This window comes from Diceros bicornis, chromosome 17 (genome assembly GCF_020826845.1).
Source record: "Diceros bicornis minor isolate mBicDic1 chromosome 17, mDicBic1.mat.cur, whole genome shotgun sequence".
Lineage (NCBI taxonomy): Eukaryota > Metazoa > Chordata > Mammalia > Perissodactyla > Rhinocerotidae > Diceros > Diceros bicornis.
The window spans coordinates 26,814,835-26,838,742 of record NC_080756.1 but is presented as its reverse complement, the minus strand read 5'-3'; the positions used below and the strand labels follow the sequence as shown (position 1 = coordinate 26,838,742).

At 36.0% G+C, this 23,908-nt stretch overlaps 1 protein-coding gene across 2 annotated transcripts in view; it reads right to left on the bottom strand.

Annotated features, from left to right (window-relative positions):
* Positions 1-23,908, bottom strand: part of GXYLT1 (glucoside xylosyltransferase 1) — a 51,243-nt gene that overhangs the window by 8,982 nt on the left and 18,353 nt on the right. For both annotated transcript variants that reach the window (XM_058558483.1, XM_058558484.1), the window contains 5 exons: positions 20,927-21,098; positions 18,214-18,339; positions 15,157-15,408; positions 9,067-9,190; positions 8,254-8,426 (listed from right to left, as the gene is read on the bottom strand). In XM_058558483.1, the coding sequence (XP_058414466.1) occupies positions 8,254-8,426; positions 9,067-9,190; positions 15,157-15,408; positions 18,214-18,339; positions 20,927-21,098 (847 nt within the window). The remainder of the gene's footprint in view (positions 1-8,253; positions 8,427-9,066; positions 9,191-15,156; positions 15,409-18,213; positions 18,340-20,926; positions 21,099-23,908) is intronic.

Genomic DNA, 23,908 nt, shown 5'->3' with positions numbered 1-23,908 from the left:
AAAGAGAGGATCCTAAACCTTGGGATCTCTTAAGCAAGAAAACGGGAGCATTAACTGCATGAAACCATCACTCTTGGGGTGATTTTTAAAACCCAAATCACATATACTGAAGATAAATATCCAAAATTGTTTTGAAGACCAAACAAAAAAAAAGAGGAGAGGAAGGTTAACTAGGAAGAATGTAATGAAAATAATAACAGCTAGCACATGGGTACCTCGGAGAAATTACTGAAAGCTGGACTGGTTAAAAAAACGGGACTTCCTCCATGCCAGGCACCATTCTAAGATCTTTATAGGTATCAATGCATTTAAGCCTCACACCAACTTGACGAAACAGGTGATATAACTATCCCCATGTACAATGAAGCAACTAAGGCAGGAAGAGAACTTCCCCACAGTCACAAAGCTAGTCAGTGGCTAAACCAGGATTCCACTCCGCTGCCCGGCTCCAGAAGCCCAAGCGCTTCACTACCACACAGCACTGCCTATGCAGACAGGCAAACGAAACCGTGCCAAGGTGGTTTCTCAAGACCTGTTGAAAGATGAAGCTCAATTAACAGTGGGAAATTGGGAAAAGTGCTGTGCTGTCTATAGATATGCCTAAATTTGCTAGGGGTTAAAAGTGGCATCCACGTTGAAGAAGGCAACCTTCATCAAGGTTTACACCTTTATCAAGTGACACTGTCGAGTAATATTTCAATGTGTACAAAACACACGTGCCTGAGAGGTGGGCAATAATGGGAGACTGGACTGTGATCTTTTTCTTACTGTACAATGACAATAAAATGAAATCATTACAAAGGCATTTAAAAGTTAATTCCCAGGAATATCAAGTACTTGAGATTCGGTTCGTTCATTTTCATGTGATTTAAATCCCACTGTTTGTGGTTAAAAAAAATTTTTTTTCTTCACTGGGAAAGTCTTTTGATGAATATTTTCCTGAAATAAAAACAGTGGCTCATGAATTAGAGCTCTTTTAGTCAATCATATAACATACGTAATTTGACCTTTAAGGGAGAAGATGATAAATTACCAAAATTTCCACCTATATAAATACACCTGAAGTCACTGCATTCTGCCACTGGCCTACTCTGCAGTGCCCACAGAGCTCTGCAGTACATAACCAGCATCTAGGTGTTCCCTTTCCCGGAGACCACTCGTGCCCTTCCCTGACTGCAGGCCTCTTCCCATTGCATGCTGTGCCTGACTCGTCTTTATCTTTCCTTCTCTGCCTGGTCCTCATCCTTACAGCTTCGTTCAAATGTCAGCTCCTCTGAGAAGCCTTTCCTCACACAGCTAATCACTCCCTGGCACAGTACCCAGTAGGCAAACTTTTACGAAGGTCATGCTTTATATAAGACTGTCAGTTGAAAGGCAGCAAATAAACGGTGAGGCTATGATGATAATTTGAGGCATTTTCAAAGAATAGAACATGTTTTAAAAATATGGCAGTTCAATCCAACAAATGCTAAGTGCCAACTATATACAAGAAGTAAGTGCAGGAGGGAAACACTCGAGATTCTCTTGCAGTGATAGTTATGCAAATATAAGCAGGGTGTGAAGTAAGTCAAAGTTAACACAGAAATACCAAGAAATATAATAATTCAGAATGAAACACATGAAGCAGAAAACACCTTATAGAGCAATAAAATGTTCTGTTGCCATTTTGAATTTGCAATTTTTAACCATAATATTTTTATTCACTCAACAACTAATATTTCACAAGTATGTATGGACTGTAAAAACTGATTTGCTGGCAGACATGGCCATGCATTTACATTTTAAACACGGTTCACATCCTTTGTAATTCATATTTGTTCACTGCATTTGATGGCTATGACAAAGATTCTGTCTGAAACTTGCATAAATACCCTTGTCTGAATGCAATTCTTTTAAAAATTATATTTCTTACTGAATTATAGATAAGAAAAGATAAAAACACTAACCAAGAGCACCATAAAAGACTGATTAACTTCATTAAGTTGAAAAATGGACGGATATAGCTATAGTTAACACAGACTCAAAACAAACAGAAAAAATCATTAAATCAGTATTTGAAATTTTAAAAATAAGATTTATTTTTTAAAAATCAAGTGTAATTAATCAGCTTAAAACCATTACTCAGCTTTTTAAAGATGTATATTTATAAAAGATCAAAGACAAGATCAAGGAAAACTAGTAAGATTTAATTCTTTAATAATGGATTTGTTTAATGATCAAAGGAAACAAAGAAATCACATTTTTACAGGAAAGCATTTCTTTTTTATTCTGCAAAGTCTCAGAACCCCAAAAGTACTCTTCTTCATTTTTATCACCTTTTGACAACACATGATAAAGCATTATTAAAATATGATATTGATTTCTGAAGGCATACAAAGTCTGCTACTTTAAAATGAACATTAACACTAAATTTTATAATTCTTCAGTGAGTGTAGCTCTATCATGATACACTAATTATTCAGAAACCTTATCTGTCATGTTTATAGGGCAAAAACTCAAGCAAACAATACACTCAAACTGTAGCCAACAATGCTGTTAGCACTCTGCCTACCACCAAATTTGAGAAACACCGACTTCCAGGAGAAAACTCCAATTCCTTATCCCTGCAGATCGTCACCTTACCGCATCATCCCCATGTTGGTCCCAGCCATCACCTACCAGCACCCATCACTCTAGTCACACCGTGAACACTCAACGCCTGACCTCTCTGGGGATTTTTCACAACCCCTGAGCCTTTTTCTCAGGCAGTTCTTGGCCCACATAGCCCCTGCTCATCTGGCAAACTCATTCATTCTTCAGGGTCCACTTCAAATGCCTCCTCTTCGATGAGGCCTTCCCTGGCCCTTCCAGGCAAATTGTTACACTCTCTCACAGTTCTAGTACAGTCTCTGTCACAGTGGATTACAGTTAAGTATTCTCATCCTCACTGCTATTAAGGAGGCCATACCAGACCAGAGGTTTTTAGTCATTAGCAAATAATGAAAATCTAGCAAACAGGAGCATCAGCATTTCTCCTGACCCCACACTTAAACCAAACTAGCACTCTTACTGTTTACTTATGTTTTGTCTTAATGGCCACATAAGAATAGGTACAGTCTAGCAGAACAGAAAGCACATCGACATGAGAGATGAGTGGGCACATATACTTGTGCCCAGCTATCAGTGAATCGGCTGCATGGACAGTGAGTAATGTAGCTCACTTAGCAAAATCATAAATCCAACCCTCATCTGGATTTGCCCCAAGTCTTGGTCCCTAGCATATTCACAGAGACCTGGTTCATGCATCAATCTAGAGGTATGTGAAGTATAATCATCTCTTCCTATCCATCCACCTTAATTACACAAAAGGGGACTGTAAGAACAAGAAAAGAAGGACAGGTATCTGGGGCAGGGGTTGGGGAGGGGCAGTATAATTGTTTCCCAAACTCGATACAAAGCAAATACATAAAAGAGAAAACCCCATTTACAAAGGCAACAAAGAAGATAAAATACTTAAGCATAAACTTAAGATATGTCCAAAATCAATATGAAAAAAACTATTAAACATTCCTACCCACACATCTATTGACAGATAATCTTCAACAAAGGAGCCAAGAACACACAATGGAGAAAAGAAAGTCTCTTCAACAAACGGTGTTGGGAAAACTGGACAGCCATATGAAAAAAAATGAAAGTAGACCATTACTTTACACAAAAATTAACTCCAAATGGATTAAAGACTTGAATGTAAGACCTGAAACTATGAAACTTCTAGAAGAAAACATAGGCAGTACGCTCTTCGACATCGGTCCTAGCAATATATTTTCAAGCACCATGTCTGACTGGGCAAGAGAAACAATAGAAAAAATAAACAAATGGGACTCCATCAAACTAAAAAGCTTCTGCACAGCAAAGGAAACCATCAACAAAACTAAAAAACAACCTAACAATTGGGAGAAGATATTTTCAAACCATACATCTGATAAGGGCTTAATCTCCAAAACATATAAAGAACTCATGCATCTCAACAACAAAAAACTAACAACCCAAGTAAAAAATGGGCAAAAGACCTGAACAGACATTTCTCCAAAGAAGATATACAGAGGGCCAACAGGCACATGAAAAGATGTTCAACATCATTAACTATCAGGGAAATACAAATCAAAACTACAATGAGATATCACCTCACGCCCGTCTGAATGGCTATAATTAACAAGACAGGAAACAACATGTGTTGGAGAGGATGTGGAGAGAAGGGAACTGTCATACACTGCTGGTGGGAGTGCAAACTGGTGCAGCCACTATGGAAAAAAGTATGGAGATTCCTCAAAAAATCAAGGATAGAACTACCATATGATCCAGCTATTCCACTGCTGGGTATTTATCCAAAGAACTTGAAAACACCAATGCGTAAAGATACATGCACCCCTGTGTTCACTGCAGCGTTATTCACAATAACCAAGACTTGGAAGCGACCTAAGTGCCCATCAAGGGACGAATGGATAAAGGAGATGTGGTATATATACACAATGGAATACTACTCAGCCATAAGAAACGATGAAATCCAGCCATTTGCGACAACATGGATGGACACTGAAGGTATTATGCAAAGTGAAATAAGTCAGAGGGAGAAGGTCAAATACCGTATGATCTCACTCATTAAGTAGTAGATAATAACAACAACAAACAAACACATAGAGACAGAGATTGGATTGGTGGTTACCAGAGGGGAATGGGGGAGGGAGGAGGGCGAAAGGGATAATTCGGCACATGTGTGTGGTGATGGGTTGTAATTAGTATTTGGGTGGTGAACATGATGTAATCTATGCAGAAATAGAAGTATAATGATGTACACCTGAAATTTATACAATGTTATAACCAATGTTACTGCAATAAACAAAAAATTTTTTAAAAAATTAATTAATTTAAAAAAGAAAAAAAAAAATCCTGAAATACACAAGTGGAAAGACAGCCCTTATTCTTGATTAAGATGTCTCAACACCATCAAAATGTCAGCAGTCCCTAAGTTAATACGTGACGCTGATATGCTCCCAATAAAAATACCAACAAGTTTTTTATGTAGTTAAACGAGCTGATATTTGTGAAAAAATAAACAAACAACAGCTGGGAAAACAGTGAGAAGGACAGGCTATGAGGAGCGAGTAGCCCTACCAGATACTAAAACACAGCACAAAGCCTTTCTAATTAAAATAGTGTGGTATTAGTACACAAATGGACAGACCAACGGAAAAAAACAGAAAATCCAGAAATCACAAGTGAAACTTCAGTATATGATAAAGTCAGTGTCTCAAATCTTTGGGTTAAAAACAGACTTTTAAATAAATGGTGTTGAGACAACAAAATAGTCATTTGGAGAAAGATCATATTAGATCCATTCCTCACCCAATACAAAATAGGAAATTCCAAATTGAGCAGAGGACTAAAAGTAATAAATGAAACAGTATATAAGTGAAGTTTTCTACAACCTGAGTGTAGGTAGGAAAAGGCTTTTTAATTATGACTTTTTTTTAAAAAAAAAAGAGGTTGCTAAACTTATTACACAAAAATTTAAAAAACAACTCTGAACAGCAAAAAAATGCCATAAAGTCAAATTGGGAGAAAATATTTACCACAGATATCACAGATAAAGGACTAATATCTCTAATATACAAAGAACTTGCAACAGTTGGTGGGGAGTGGTAAGTAAAGACCAAAACCCCCTCCTGGTGATGGTGTCACAACTGTAAATATGCTACAAACCACTGAATTATATACTTTAGAGGGGTGAACTCTGTGGTTTATAAAATATGTATCAATAAGATTATTTTTAAAAACCTATAGAAGAATAAGTGAAAGATTTAAAAGAAAATTCACCCAAAAAAAGATATAAAAATGGCTCTTAAGTATAGAAAAAGATGTTCACCTCACTCAGAAATGCAAATTAAAACTAAACTAAGATTTCATTTCTCACTCATCAAAATGGCAAAATTTTAAAAACTTGATAATACAATCCGTTGATGAGGCTGTGGGGAACAGGCCTCCTCATAAATTGTTGGCAGGAATGCAAATAATCTCTATGTAGGGAAATAGGCAGTATCTTCAATCCAATAATCCCTACAACACAAACATACATCTGGCAAGGCTATGCACTGCTGCATTACGTATAATTCAAAATGATGGAAATTACCAAAATGTTCAAACATAAGCAATTGGTTGAATAAGCCCTGGTACATGCACAAGACACAGTATATACAGCTGTAAAATAAAAAAAAAAAAAAGAAAAGAAAAAAGGATGAAGAAGATATTTATAAGTGCATGAATTTCCAGAATATTTTAAGTGAAAAAAGCAAAGAGCATATAGATATAAACAGTATGCTATCTTCTGAGTAAGAAACGGGGAATTACAAAACATACATGTATCTGCTCATCTATACAGGAAGGACAAAACCATAAAACAGTGAAACTGGTAACCTGTGGGGTGGGGGCTTTTGGGGTGGAGCGGATGGGGAAGGAGTGATGGACTTCTGAGTAAACTCTCCTATTGTTTTCACTTTTTGAAGTATATTAATATTCCACATATCAAATTAAAGTTAAATCGACAAGGATGGGAGAAAACAACCTTAAAACTGAAAGCATACTGAAACAAATGAACCCCCTTGTATTTCAAATGAATAAAATAACCACACTGAAAGGAAGGATACAAGAATTAATCCAAGTAACTGCTGAACACAGCAGCGAGCACACACCCCAGTCTGGGGCGGGGAGGGGAGAGGGAGGACTGGAAACAAATCCTGAACTTTTTAGTAGTTGGTTTGTGCGATGAAGGGAGTGGAGATGACAGTATGAATGGAGCATTTTTGAAATTATTTTAAATGTACTGTAGGATTAAGCAAATGGGGAAATGTTTTATGTTAGGAGCCAGAATTCTAACTGTGTAAGAAAGGAGATAAAACATAGAAACTAGAGTAGAAGGCAAGGAAGAGTCTCGCGGGGCAGAACTGGAGGTGTCGCTGTGAGCACATGATTTTGGGTATGTGTTTATATCTCTAGCTCTGTCGCTGAAAGGGCTTAGAAGCGAAGACACTCTTGTAGCAACAAGCATGCCTAGGAGCCAGAGCCCACTAACAGGAACCAGAGCTCCTTTGACAGGTAGCTGATTTCAGGGCCAGGGTAGGGAAGGTATCATAAGATGAGCCTGGAATATTTTGTAGTGACAGATAATGAGGAGGTACTCAAAATAAAGATGGGAATATGTCTATGGGCACCAGAAGTAGCCAAAAGGGGCCCCCAGTGGGCAAATTTGGAACAACTTCAGCATCAACATAAATAAAAAGGAATAATGCATTATAAATCATCAAAAAAAATACTTATCGATGAGTTCATACTGATAATGTATAGATCCATAAATGGGCAAAAAGGGAGGGCTCTTCCTTACAGTAGAATGCCGAGTGCCAAAGCTGTATGTGGAAGGAGTGCTAGAGTTGGACAATCACCAATTTGCAACTACCATAGTAATGACTGGTTTGAGCAAGAACCAACAAGAGATGCTAAATCTAGTATGGAAATTTTGATGAGCAGCAGGGTATTTACATGATTTTAAAGAGTTTCCCCCACAGACTGCTTATAAGGGGAAAAATAACTATACAGTGGAGAAATTGAACATCACTTAGACTGAGTGACCAAAATCAACATCACCAATGAGGCGGAGGTAGACAAAGGTGACTATGATACCTTGAGGACACAACGTCACTTATGTAGTATTCGACCAGGAGGCCATGCCTGGACTTAATCATATGGAAAATCAGACAAGCCAATAAGAAGAACATTCTAATAATAAAAAGGGTGAAGGGGCTCTATTCTCCCAAAATGTTGACGCTGTGAAAGTCGATGAAAGATTCACAAACTGTTATAGATCAAAGTAGACTAAAGATACATGGATGGTAGATTGAAGAATTGTATCAATATGGAATTTCCTGAGTTTGACATCTGAACTGTGGTTAATAAGAGAATGTCCTTGTTCTTAGTGAAAACACACCAAAATTTTTAGGGATATAAGTGCATGATGTATGCAACTTACACTCAAATGGTTCAGAAAAAAACAACGTATATACAGAGAGAACCAATGATAAAGCAAATGGGGTAAAATGTTAGTAACTGATGAACCTGAGTAAAAGATATGGAAATTCTTTGTACTATTCTTGCAAATTCTCCGTAAGTTTGGAAGTGTTTCCACGTAAAAAGTTAAAAACATAAAAGAAAAAACCAAATGCTTACATTTCTCAGTGCTTCATAAATAGCTCTAAATGCTGGTTGCTTATCATCATGGTAAACACCTCTGTTCCCGTGAAGAATAAAGATTCCTTCCTCTTCTGCTTCTTGGCAATTGCTTCCATAAATACAATGATCTGGTCGATAATTCCAATGACACGGAAAGACAAAAAGGCTTTCTATATGAAGAAAGACAAAACAATGAAGCAAATAACCCTAATTCCACAGAGTCCACAATTTGCAAAAACTTTAGTTTAAAAATACAGCTCTTAAAAGATAAGATTTAAAATAGTGAGAAATATGTCTGGCCTTTAGATCTCTTCCTACTGAACCAATATTCAAGAAAAGTTTTACAGGCATATCCTGGAGATATTGCAGGTTCAGTTCCAGACCAACGTAATAAAAAGAATATCAATAAAGTGTGTCATGTAACAAATTTTTTGGTTTCCCAGTGCATACGGAAGTTATGTTTACACTATACTGTAGTCTACTAAGTGTGTAATAGCATTATGTCTAAAAAAATGATGTACATACATTAGTTAAAAATTACTTTACTCCTAAAAATTGCTAACCATCATCTGAGCCTTCAGCGAGTTGTAAGCTTTTTGCTGGTGGTGGGTCTTATAAAAAACGCAGTATTTGTGAAGCGCAATAAAGCAAAACACAATAAAACAAGGTAGGCCTGTACGCTGTCTTAAACATAGTGATAACCATTAACATAAGCCAATATCAAATAAATGCATTTCTTCATTTTTGACTAAATATTATCTATGACTTTTTTTTACAAATGCAAAGAATAAAAGAAATTTAAATGATTACCTGGATTATGAAAAAATATGATGTTCAACAGATCTTGATCACCCCATGTGATGTTTAGTTTGTATTTTTTAAGCAAGGGCATAAGTATATCTCCCCACCGTAGTCGTACAGTTGTCATATCATTCTGTTGGTAAATACATTAAAAAGATCCTCAGGCTTCCAGGTTTAATATGGCAGCATAATGACAGTTCCCAATCTTCTCTTAGCAATCATTACAGAGCGACAAGGAGAAAGGTAAATTTTTGTTACAAAACCAAGTGACCCTAATGTAAACCTAGATGTGAGTAAGGCTGTCCAGTTGGAGTGAGTAAAGTAACAAAAGATATCTGAAGGTGCATGTAGATGTGATAAGACTAATAAACGTTGGGAAAGAAAGGGAAAAAGAAAGTAGGTGACAGTCTCAGTACTATGACTGTCACCTCATCTTAAATAGTTTTAGTACCTATGCCATATGTCTAGACACAATGTCTATGTCTACATCATGGGGTTGTTGAGGATTAATATATAATAATAGGGGCTGGCCCGGTGGCGCAAGCGGTTAAGTGCGCGCGCTCCGCTGCGGCGGCCCGGGGTTTGCTGGTTCGGATCCCGGGCGCGCACCGAAGTACTGCTTGGTAAGCCATGCTGTGGCGGCGTCCCATATAAAGTGGAGGAAGATAGGCACCGATGTTAGCCCAGGGCCGTCTTCCTCAGCAAAAAAAGAGGAGGATTGGCGGATGTTAGCTCAGGGCTGATCTCCTCACAAAAAAAAAAAATATATATATATATATATATAATAATAATATATATATACCCAGCACATGGTACATATTCAGTGTTAGCTATTCTTACTGCTACCACGATCACTATTATTCTTAAACTGATTTGCTAATCTTTTATAATTGGCATCTCAAAGAGATCACTTGAAATAGATACATCAAAAACAGATATTGAATTTTGTCACGTGCCTTTTCAACCTCTACGGAGTTGCTCATAGCTCATTCTTTAAAAACTCGAAGTCAAATACCTAAGGAAACAACAGAGTTGAAAGAGAGCTCTGGATCGTGTGAATCTGGGGTGAGAAGGCTGAATAACTAAGCCCGTTAGACCTACTTGACTCTTAAACTCTCCAGACTTGAACCAGTATTCCTCAAAGTGCAGTGTGCAGTGTGCCCACCAGTGAATTTTTTATGTCTTCTATAAGATTAAGTACAGAAATTAAGAGTAAGATTTAGAAACTTTTACAGCAATTTAACAGAATAATTTTGTCTATGTAATCTAATATTTTTTCTAGTAACTTATTTACACCATTTTTACACAAGTATCGGATTACGACAGATTATAAATTTTTAAAACATTGATCCTTTTCCATAGATAGTCTGAAAAACACTGTTATAAGCTACTCTAGGATATATAATAAACTCAGTGGGGGTATAAACAATCTATCCTTCAAGAAAGAGAAAGAAAAGCCAGAATTCCTGAAAAAAAATCTACATATTTAAATTAAATATGACCTGCCATAATTGCATTACCCTCGTGTGAAGTTTCTCAGAATGCAGTAAACACAGTAATTATAAAATATCAGAAATTCCCCCCCAAAAAATTTGAAAAATGACTGCAACAAGTTTTAATTAAGGAAATAAAATATTTTATTGAAAGGATGACTCTGAAAAAAGTCACTGAGCATGTTAAGTAAGTGTTCTTAGGATCTGAAAAGGGAAATCTGAATTGCACAAGGACAAAGACCAGCAACACATTCAACAGATATGAATAAGTATCTATTCAAAGAAATATATCTATTCAAAGAAAAATCAATGAAAGATAAAATTAAAGGTCTAGTGCCATCTTAAGAAAAAAGTCAAAGGGGGTGAAAAACCTTTCCAACTTAAAGGAAAAGTCCTGCTAGAAAAATATTTGACAAGAAGCACTAACACTAGTATTATGTGCTGATGATATAACCTAGAATGTCCAAGACAACCAATGAAAAACTGTGAGAAATGAGTTTATTAAAGAGGCATTATCTATAAAAGGAGTTCAAGTCAATAAGAAATAGAAAACAACCAAGTAGAGAAATGGTCAAAGGATATGAATGAACAGCCATTCACAAAGGAGGAAACAGAAATGGCTAGAAATTATATGAAAAGATTTTCATCCACACTGGCAGTATAGCCAGGAAAGTACAAATTAAAATATATGAGGTATTTTTCAGCCATATAACTACATATTCATACACAGTAAACAACAATAAAACCAAATCATCCATTCTCCACAATATCATGCACATTAAAAATGTGATAGACCTTGTGTACGGACATAAAAATCAGTCAATTATATATTTACAAAGTGAAAAAAGCAAGCTGAAGATGTATACAAGGATCCTATATATAAGTGCTAATGTACATGTTTGTTTCAAAATACATTTTTTTAAAGGATCGGAAGAATACAGAGCAAAGTTTATAATATCATTTGGGCAAAGGAATGAAATTGGGGAGAGTGGTGTGTAAAGGGGGGACATGTCTTTTTATTCTACATATAATGAATTATTTAAATTTCTTTCCTTTTTTGGAGGGGAGGAAGATTAGCCCTGAGCTAACATCTGATGCCAATCCTCTTTTTTTTGCTGAGGAAGATTGGCCCTGGGCTAACATCTGTGCCCATCCTCCTCTACTTTATATGGGACGCTGCCACAGCATGGCTTGACAAGTGGTGCACTGGTGGCCAACCCACGATCTGAACCTGCGAACCCCGGGTCACCGAAGCGGCGTGCACGCACCTAACCGCTATACCACCAGGCCGGCCTCTGAATTATTTATATTTTTATAAGCATGATTTAGTTTCTTTAAAAAAAAAATGTAGTTCTAATTTACTATTTTTAGCAAACCTACTACCAAAATGCACATGTGTTATATTAAAACCAATTAGTTTCAGTTTTAGAATTATGTATGCTTCTGAAAATAGATGGACCCATTATCATTATCAGCCTATCTTATACATAAACATAAAACTGACAGGTGGCTATTCATACTACGCTCCAACAATGTTAGAAACTGGGAACTCATCAATTCCAAAGATTAGTTACTCCACTAATCACTGAAAAGTTCTATCCCTTTTGGTAAGATATTCACTGATATTTCGTTCTCATAAGCTATATACAAAAGACAATAAAAGTCCTCCATCACCTACATCTTTCAAATACGTAAACACAACCATCATGTCCACCTCACAGTAAGGTGTTCTCTTTTCCAATATTTTTCAGTAATTCATCAATGGCCTGGTTTCTAAAACTTTCGTCTGTCCTCTGCCATTAATTATCTATTGAGTCACCACTTTATGCCAGACTCCATGCTAAATATTCTGAATACGAAGTTGTATGAAAGATACACCCTGCCCTCAGTAGGTGCAGAAAATAGACAAAAATTACTTTACAAAGTAACATATGGCAGGATATGAACAGGGTACAGTAAACACATAAGGAAAAGATTCTCAAGATGCCTTATTTATATTCTTTGGGTTTTCTCTAATAAATAGAAAAGGTTAAGAAATATCCTAATAGGAATTTGACACTGCAAACACAATCACAACACAAAATACAAAGCAATAGCTTAACACATGCTATATCACTGTCTATCAAGCATTATGAGAAACAAAGAACAAAAAAGTAGAATTTTTACTATTTTAATTTTTAATATATATAAGCATAATACATCAGGTCAGAACTGAACAGTCACAAATGGTAGAGACTGACTGCGTGACAGCAAAGCAAACTAAGAATTTAAAACACGGCCATTATTCTACATAGGTAGTTTTAGAGCTTTTCACGTGATAAGAACCATGGGGCAACATTCACGGATCTGTATGAAACAGTTTGGAAAGTTATTAGTAATTCAGTTATATCACTAGACCTCTAATATTTAAGATCTGTGCCAGAAATTGTAGAATTAGTAGGAAAAAACAACGCAATGTTTGCTACAGATATAGTCTGGAAAACAATCCAGAAAAACAAAGATATATGAGAAAAGGAATTAAAAATAATAAATTTTGTAGAAATATCTCAGTAATCATAAGGATAATATTTGAAAACAAAGCAAGTCTGTGTTGTTCCCACTGGACAAGAATAGGGTTGTCTGGAACACAGGGACAGTAGGTGTGAAGGAAACTGTACCTACTGAATTAATGCACAGTCATGCCACTCATGGTTTTCTTCATTAAGTCATTAATGCACAGAAGACAACAAAAGTTTGCAAGTTTAGAAATTATTTCAACTCCCGTATCTACATGTCTAGCTGGTTTAGACCATGCCACAGACAAAAGGAGAAGGAGAGGGGAGAAACTGTTACTGTATTTAAGAATGACATTTAAATAAGTAAAAGGTAAGTAAAAAATAATCATAGATTTGAACGATATAGCTTGATTTTGAAATTTTTAAAAAATCAAATAATGGTGTTACACTAAATTATCTCTACGGTTCTTTGCAACATTAAACTTCTCATAATTCTGTGAATTCCAAATCAAGAGTTACTGAGAAGTCACATTATTCCTTAGCAGATAATCTTACAGCACCATCTTCTGGTATAACATTACTGTGCATAGCCTAACACGAAGAAAAGGAAGAAAACTGATGGCATTACAACATCTGTTTTATTTAGTAAAACGTTATGGTACATGAAATTTTGAAACAAGATATATTAACAAATTGGGTAATTGAACAAAGATGTTCACTGTTAAGCAAGAGCACAGGTTACACTGGCCTCATTAATGCATTCAACTGTGGGAGACAAAACTGAAATGAAATCAAGATTTCAGAAAATGGGAAGGCTAAAAAAAACTAGGTTTACTAGATCTACGGAAGGTAAGAGTGATGGGAATGATCTGTCCTAAGACTGAGATGTCGGGACGTGGGTGGTGATGGCTACAAACAGCACCGCTACCTGTACAAAAGGTAAGGGGAACAACTCTAAATGAGGCAGAGATTTAAATCAGACACGTAGAAAGGAGTCATAAATACTGGTGTAAATTTTGGTCCACCAGAAGCCACAGAAAAATATCTGACAAGTATATATGCCTGCAAACATACATATATACTCATATCATAAAAGACATAATATCCCTTAGTGTTTAATTTAGTCCTAACTGGATGTAAAGGGATAAATAGCATGTCTATATTGGCGTTTCTCAAGTCGCTGTTCTCAGCTAACGTTTAAGTACTTACTATGTGTCATGCTCTGTACTAAGCACTTTAAATGGATCTCTTTTAAACTGACAACCTAAGTAAGTCCATTTATTATCTCTGTTTTTCAGTGGAGAGAACTGACGTTTGAAAAGTTACCTGGCTAGTGGTTAAACAGTGCACAGGTGTCAAAGCTAGATGGAGAGCCAAACAGTTTGACTCCAGAGCCCACAAACCACAATGACTCAAAACTCAGCACACAGAACTCATCAACGTAGAACTGGTCAGCAGAACAACATACTCGTGTTCAGAATCAGAGCACTGAGCCTGCCTCTTCCCCACAATTTGAGAGACAAGAAACATGCAGGGATTTTTTTTTTTTAAGTTCACTTCCAGTAGCAGCAACATTTACTATGTGTTAGCCACTGTTCTAACTCACTGAATCCTCACAAAAGCCCTATGACGTAGGTACTGTTATCCATCACCCTCACTTCACAGATGAGGAAACTGAAGCCCAGAGACTGACAAATCTTACCCAAGGCCCCAGAGTTACTAAGTAACACCCAGGGTTTGAACCAGGCCCACAGGCTCCAAAGTCTGACGCTCTTAACCACAACTCTGTGCTCTCCCCCAAGACACATCATACTTCTGATTCAAGTATTCTGTGGTTGCACCACTACTGCCTGGAATAACAATGTAGGAAGACGATGCTCACTACTTAGTGCACTGTTATCTTACTTCATTGTAACACCATGTGGTTTGACCTACTGCAAAGCTCTAATAAACAGAATACTAAGAACACTTCTCTTCAACTATTCTAGATAAGTGGAAAAATTCTGAATAGTTCAACCTAGTTTTTTAATAAAACAAAACTAAACGGAAAATCAAACAGTTTGGAGGGAAAAAAGGAAAAAGTTAACCAACCACCTGTATCAGTGACTCACCTTGAAATACTTCCTTCTCATTCTAGTCATGTTCATCAACATGACTCCAGAGTTTACTCCAGTTTTTCCGTAGTATGGATGTCTGGCAAAGCGATTATACCATCCTATTCGAGGCTCTTCGTGTTCTGGTGCCATTGCAGCAATTTGTGTGGAATTAAATTTCTTTAGTAAACACCAAATATCATCAACGGGCCGTAAAAAAAGGATATCAGTGTCGACATACAATAGTGAGTCAACTTCTTTCAGGATTAACTATGAGGAGAGATATTTGAATCATTAAATATAATTCTATATATTTAATATACAACACACAAGAGGCTTTAATTACAAAAGATATACCTAAGAGCTAACCTAATTTACAATAGTTTTTTAAAGTAATTTTTCCTAAATCTGTCATTTTTTACAACAGCGTATACAGAGATACTATGCTAATCTTTATATTAACTTTTAGAGAAGAAAAGCTATAAAAACAAATCAGAAGAAAAAGTCAACACTAACAATTGGAAGAATAAACAAAATAAAAGCTATATGCAGAGAGGAAATGTTTTTCACAATGGAAAATAACATTAACTTAGGTGAATTTATATTTCAAATCCTAATTTCCTGAAATAAATACAGAAATAAACCAATGCAAATGAAGATCTTCTGAACTTGCCCCCTCAGCCTGTAACACCAATGGCTGGCACCTTACATCATTTCGGTCTCAACTAGTAAAAGGTAGAGCCAAAATTGGAATTCAGACCACCCAGCTCTAGAGTTCATGCTCTTATTCCTATGCTTTCTATTTCCCAACAATTCAAAGAAAATGAGCACTTAGCAAGGGTGAAGACAAGTCTTGTCTTGGAAGAAAGATTGGCTGCGTTGTTACTTTCTGGAGGATGTTAAATCTCCAACATGTGCCTTGCACAGGCATTTTCAAGGGTAATTTTTTTTATTTCTGCCTTACCCACACTTTAGAATTGACTCCTGCAAATTTAAATTTACTGCCTATCCTAGGGTGTTAGTAAGATTCAACAATTAGGTTAACCTAAACCTTTTTCGTTAAGAATATAATGAGAATAAGAACTTGATCCTCATTCTGCTCCCTTTCAAAACTGCTACCTCCTCCTGCAGCTAAAGTTAAGCCATCACCTTAACGCACAGCTATGAGGCCCATTCCCCCCACCAGCTGATTTAGTATCAGGCTGCGGAAAAAAAGTCTGATGGTTGACTGCAGAGCCTGAGTAGGGAAGGGTCACTTGTTCAAAGACCCCAATTAAAAGGATATGTGTGTATGTGTCTGTAAGTCTGTGTCTTTTTGGCCAGGGAGAAGGGTGAGGGGAATTGTGTTTATAGCAACATTCTGCCTCTGTATCACGATACATCATGTGTTTACAGATCACCGTATTCTTAGCAGACTAGGAAGATGCTGCATAACACTGTTGGGAGCCACTACCAGCTGGAGATCAGACATAAGGTTAAATAATAACCACGTCAGTATTTTTCTATGGTTCCTTTTAGAGGAAGACAGAGTTGGCACAGCTTACATTAGTTCTTTTAATCCATCTAGTTCAAAGGAAGAGAAACTCAGTAAAAAAGTTTATCCCTCGGAAAAATAAAGCATCAATTTACTTAAATCTGCTTAAAAAGCCACAGAAGTAACAGTAAAATATGAGGACAATTGGACAGGTTTCAAGTATTTGATTTTAGTATTTAAAATTCCATTTAGGAATTTAACCAGATTACATTACAAAATGACCTGGCAAATTTCATATCACAACCTCAACAAGTAAACTTGTTCATAATGCAGAACAAAAAGGAGAAGCAGCTGTAACCTCGCGTTTCTTTCATCACTTCCTTTCAGTAATATATTTGTGTTTATTTAATGTCATATTATGTTTGTTTGATGTCTGTCTCCCACATCAGACAATAAGCTCTACAAAAACAAGAAACCTGTCTGTTCCATTCCTTCCTACACCCCTAGGACTTAGTACAGATACTTGGGAGAAAACAGGCACTTAAACATTAAGTAAACAAATGTGACACTGCATGATTCAACACAAAATTTTTTTAAAAACTTATAAAGCCTCCAGGAAGTATCTAAAACTTCTCAGGCTTTTTTTCCAATCTTAATCCTTTATTTGTCTGCTCCTTACAATGGAAGAGGAGAATGAGAAAGATCCTAGGATCCAAATTTTTTATGCACAGCAACAAAGATACTGGTTAGGCAGATTCAGTTATCAAAATTATAACAACTTTAAATCTCACTGACATCCTGGATTTGGTAAACTATATTCTTAATATGCTAAGAATTGCCATAATATATTTAATAGCAAGTAACTGGGGTTTCTTCCCCATAATTCACATACTTTCCAGAAACTTCTGAGCTTCCTAAAAATATTTCTACTACCATTACTATTTTAAACATTACAGTGGTCCTAACAACCACTGTGAATTTTTAAACTATGGGTGAAATCAATTTAAAATGGAAGAGATAACCTTGCTTCTGAATATTTTTAGATTAAAAAAAGACATTCAGGGTTTATCACCAGAGAACATCACCAAACACCAGCCCCACTGAATAAATGGTTCCCATATCCCTTCGAGTTCACATGCCCTAAATTTTCTGTTTGTGTTAAAATACCAGTTAGAAAAAGTTGGCTTGGTTGGTATAAGACAGAAATGGTTATTTAATGATGCAATCTACCTCATTTCCCCAACTATAAATGTAGTCTGCAAGTGGAAGGCAATACTGTCACTGCATTTCTGCTGGCAACAGACTTGGCTCCATTAAGATCTGGCAACCTCTATTCCTCCTTAGAGATAAAAGAGTTTATAGCAACTGAATAAATTAAAACGTAATAAATAGTTTTTCATTTCATAGTTTACATTTTTCATTTTTAACAGAGGTTTTTATTGTCGCTTTTATTTGTTCTATGGAAAGTTTGTTTTTTTAGCATTCAAAGGGAAAATCATACGTGTGTGCTTATTTAACTGGATTTTTATGTAACTCTTCATTAACTCATGTGTAAAAGCAAGATTCAAAAAATAAAAAAGAACACTGGGGGAAAAACTTACTGGCAAGAACAATCTCTGGGACGCACACGGTTTAAAGAGTTTTTTCCACTCCGCTGCATTCTCACTTGGGAAAGTTATCGGGTATAATGAATAATTAAATGTTTGTAGAAATGACCAGCTGTCAAGCTAAAAAATATTTAAAAAAATAAGAAAGTTCAGATTTGTTTCACTTTCCATTTTCTCTGTAAACTCATAAACAGATTATGAAACAAAAACAGCTAAAAAATAAGATATACATTTTATGCTGTAGACAGGTAAGAGAAAGTCAGATTCTTCTATCCCATCATTTTGTTTTCATTCAAAATCTTAAAATCATAGTAATATTCCAGAAAGACTCCACATATAGATCCGAGGCACAATAAAAGTTATAAAGATATCAATCACAAAATCAGGAAGTTAACAGAGCCTTGCAAAGTTGTTCATCTCCCTCAACTTTAACTGATGTATAAATCCTCTCAAACTCTAAACAAATTAAACTCAGAAAAATTAAGCACTAATTTTATTCCCATAGTATGTACGATGCAGAAAACGCTTCATTCAAAGTCAGACCAATACGAAACTGATTAGAAAATATTTATCCATCTATGTAGTTTCAATATGCATGCATATTCCTGATGATAAAATATTCTGATAAATATATATCCAATGCTAATTTTTAAAAAATTATTACAAAAAGCAAAACAGATCTGAAAATTTATAATGAACACATTTACTCTTTAGTATCCTGAGTGCATTTCAAGACACTGAATTGTTTCAAATTCAGGTTATTACCTATCATGGTTGCTTCAATAGAATTGTTGATTCAAATTTCCTACAGAGTATTTGCAAACTATTTATGGGGGGAGAAAAAAACTAATTAGTTTATGTAACAGGCTGAAGATGTTCTTTTTTAAAATTATGACTGTGTTCAAGTAATTTTTAAAAACATTAATGCCTTCCAACATAGTTTAAGGGAATATCTTTACTTCCAACACTCTGCTTTGATGTCTCTGGTAATTAGTTTAAAACATTAGCATGTTATTTTCCCTCTATGACTTGTAAATCACTTAAAGATCCTTTCAATATCAACTTCAAAATGAAATCTTAGTCATTTTTTATTAACATTCTAGTATTTAATCAGTAAATCTAAATTATTGCAGTAAAAGCATGTTCCATAAAATATTTGATACTCTTTCATCACAAGCAAAACCAAACATTCTCAGAGTTCACTACGAGAGTTAAACTTCGTTTAAAAATGTAGTATATGTTACACAAACGACAACTCAGTCAGATTTGAACACAACACAGAGGATGCATATAAGATGATGCTATAAATTTATTTTGCTTTTTTATTACATTTTCAAAGTTTTCCACAGGTAGTAGCAACCTGCTATTATCCTATGAACTGTTAGGACAAGATTAATTCCTCAGTTAATATTTTAGAGAACAATCTAGATAATGAGATCAAGATCACAAAAGCACTTATCAAAAATACAGACACTAGAAATATTTTAAAACAGTAAAGTTTTATACCTCTTGGAATCAAGGATTTTGTCAGTAAACTAGAAGACTTGAGGTCCCAAGTAGTATTTTTCATTCAATAGGCAAAATGAACTAATTTAAGCTGAAAAATCATCAAATACGTTTTTTTCCCTACATAGACCAAGCACAAAAATTCAAATCGGCTTCAAATCTTAATTTAGTGTAGACAGATAGAGATAGATGGAAGGAAATAATCATTATCATCATTTTTACCACCAATCTCAGAACAAAAGGTAGTGAGATTTGAGACTTCAGGTGAATTTTCTTTTTCTTAAATATTCTCCCCCTTGTATCTGTTATCCTCTTCTTGCACAGTATTTTTGTTTGTTGTTAAGGAGGTTACACGGCTGCCCTGATTAAAGAGTATATTTTCAACCCTCACAAACAGCTAGGTATGGTCACATGACTAAGTTCAGACCAATGAAATACTGGCAAAAATGTGAGGTGTAACTTCTGGAAAGTGTCCTTAGAGGGAAGGAGGGGATCACCCTTCTTCACTCCTTCCTTCTTCACATGGGCTAGAATATGGGTGTGATGGCTGGAGCTTGAGTAGCCATCTTTGACCATGAGGTAGAAGCCTTATGTTTAAGATGGCTCAGCCACAAGGAAGAAGTCAGAGTCCCTGAAGATGTGGAGCTGTCACATACCCTAGACTGCCTACTTTTATGTGAAAGAGAAATAACCTTCTATCTTATTTAAGCCACTGTTATTTTGGATTTTTTGCCATTACAACCAAATTGATTGTAACTAATACAAACCAAAATAAAGAACTTTTTTTATCAAAGCAAGAAGCCACTTCCCTCCATACTGTCAATCAAGAATTCCCTCCCCTCAAAAGGGAATTAAAACCTTTGTGTACATTCTGGTTGAAGCACTGCCAAGCCAAGGATAGGAAAAAAATTGAATCATAGGACTTCTCAGTCAAAACATCCTGCAACTATAGTCAGCAAAATAAAACCTCCATGCTTGGCAAAGGACTTTAAGTAGCCTACTCCTTTTCAAAAACAAACCTTCCTCTTACATCCTAGATCCAGACTCTTAACATGGAGGCGGTAGCAGAGAGCACTCCCCACTCTAAGACGGCAGAGGTACAGAATAAACACTCTCGTTCAATGAAGGAATGAAACAACATTGTTACAGTATACCATTAAATATTCAACTCCATAGTCTTGACTAAGTCTCAAATACTTACTATGCCTTTAAAACTATCATGTAGTTGATCTTCAGCAAAAATATGGAACTGAAGAGGTTTGATGCTGAAAATTATAGCTGACTTCAACATGGTTATAGTTTCTTCCAGTCTTTCGCCACAGGCAACTACGGCTAGGTGCATTCTCTCAACGGGCTGTATTTTCAGACTATACCTAATAGAAAAGAAAACCACATTTTCCAACAGTTTTAGTATAGGGTAACATGTTTACAACATGGTATTTGGATCATGTTCAAAAACTGAAGTTTGAAATTTCTATTTAAAAAGCAACGACACATTGGGGCCAGCCCTGTGGTGTGGTGGTTAAGTCTGGCGTGCTCTGCTTCAGCAGCCTGGGTTTGCGGGTTCGGATCCTGGGCGCAGACCTACACCACTCATCAGCCATGCTGTGGTGGCGACCCACATACAAAATATAGGAAGATTGGCACGGATACTAGCTCAAGGCTAATCTTCCTCAAGCAAAAAAAAAAAGAAGATAGGCAACAGATGTTAGCTCAGAGCAAATCCTCCTCACCACCAAAAAAAAGACACACCAAATTACCACAGATTACAATGTTGAATCACTCGTATATTTCTATACTATCAAACAGCCTTTCTCAGCCAGTGTTCCTCACTAGGAACCACACGACAAAAAAAATGACTATTTTCTCAATTCTCCCAAAAATGGTACATAACACCAATACAGATGCACTGGAGAGAAGTTAATTCACTACTCACTGAATGCCGTAGGGCACCAGGGCTCAATTCTCATAAGGAACTCCCCTTGAGATTTCAAGAGAAAGGGGAGTTCAATGAGAAAGGGAGCATCACTGATTTGAAGGTTTTCCTTCAAATATTTTTAAGACTTTATTTAAAAAAAAACTTAAACACATAAAAAAAGTAGAGTGAATACAACAATAAATCCCTATGTACCCATCTCCCAGATGCAACAATTAGCCATTCAAAAGCATTCTTCTTTCATTTAAAACTCCTCCCCACATCCCTTCCACCAACCAGCGGATCATTATGAAGCAACCCCAGACATAAATTCATCCATAAATAGTTCAGTATTATATCCAATCTTTAACCATGTTGATTACAAGAAAAAGTTGCCTTTATGTAACTTTTTTCAGTGAAACACATTAAGTCCCATTTACTAAGTAACCAGTGAGACGTAAAAATTTCTGGGATGGTCTAGAACATACTAATGAAACACTAGTATGTCTTTTGGGAAGGAAAGATTTCCTAAACCTGAGTCGTTGCCTAGGCTACGCTAGACTTTCCCTCTAACACGGAGCAGCAGTGCCCAGCACCAGGCCTAAAGAAGCTTGCAAACTTCTCACCCCTTAACAGTCTGGACTAATAATAATTCACTAGCACATAAAGAATAGAACTAATTATGTGTGACTGACTTCATTGTTATTAAATAACATATTTATAATATAAAATAAAGATCTCATCTGTAATTATGGCATAAAATAATCTTTTTGGAACTGACAGCTAAAGGAATTTAAGAATGGAAGAGAATACAAAACTAATTACACATTAAAGTATTATAGAGTATAAAACTCTGAGGGGCCATCCTCGTGGCGTAGCAGTTAAGTGCGCACGCTCCGCTGCGGCAGCCCAGGGTTCACAGGTTCGGATCCCAGGCGCAGACAGATGCACCGCTTGTCAAGCCATGCAGTGCCGGTGTCCTGTATAAAGTGGAGGAAGATGGGCACGGATGTTAGCCCAGGGCCAGTCTTCCTCAGCAAAAAGAGGAGGACTGGCATCGGATGTTTGCTCAGGGCTCATCTTCCTCGCTAAAAAAAAAAAGAACTCTGAGCTAAAAATACACAAATGTGACTTTAACTCAACTTTTTCTTACAGAGACCTTTTCTGTAAAATGTGTAAGAATTAGAAATCATACTATTTAACATTAACAGTTGTATGTATACATGATTGAGATCTAAAGTAGCAGGGATGGGTGATTAATCATTTTTCTTAAATTTACAAGCTAAAATTACTGTAGTTATATCCTCAACATAGGACTTTGGAATCTTGAGTATTCACATGTCCCTGTGTTAGAGTGGACCTGGAACTGTGTTCTGAGGAAAATCTTGCTCTTGCTCATAGGTAGTCCCTCAACTGACCAGGATATCAGAAAACAGAAAATCATACCAAATAATATTAAATACTAACAATTGACTATATAAAACATACCTGAACATCAAATTCATACATCTTACTGTTTTAACATTAGAACATTTGGAATTATTTTATACTAATAGAAAAAGAATTAAGTCTGAATATCTATAATGTGCTCCTGCTTTTACTGTGGATCTATCCCTTCCTATTAACCAGCTTGTTTTGTTAAGAGCCTGGAGATATTTAAGACAGTGGTTGACAGACAAGGACAACACAAAAAAGAAAACTACAGGCCAATATCATTGATGAACATTGATGCAAAAACCCTCAACAAAATACTAGCAAATCGCATACAACAATATATTAAAAAGATTATACACTATGATCAGGTGGGATTTATTCCAGGGACGCAGGGATGGTTCAACATCCACTAATCAATCAAGGTGATACACTACATTAATAAAATGAAGAATAAAAATCACATGATCATCTCAATAGATGCAGAGAAAGCATTTGTCAAGATACAGCATCCATTTATGATAAAAAAAACTCAGACTAAAACAGGTATAGAAGGAAAGTACCTCAACATAATAAAGGCCATATATGACAAACCCACAGCTAATATCATCCTCAATGGTAAAAAACTGAAAGCTATCCCTTTAAGAACAGGAACCAGACAAGGATGCCCACTCTCACCACTCCTATTTAACATAGTACTGGAAGTCCTAGCCAGAGCAATCAGGCAAGAGAAAGAAATAAAAGAGATCAAATTGGAAAGGAAGAAGTGAAACTGTCACTATTTGCAGATGACATGATTTTATATATAGAAAACCCTAAAGAGTCCACCAAAAAACT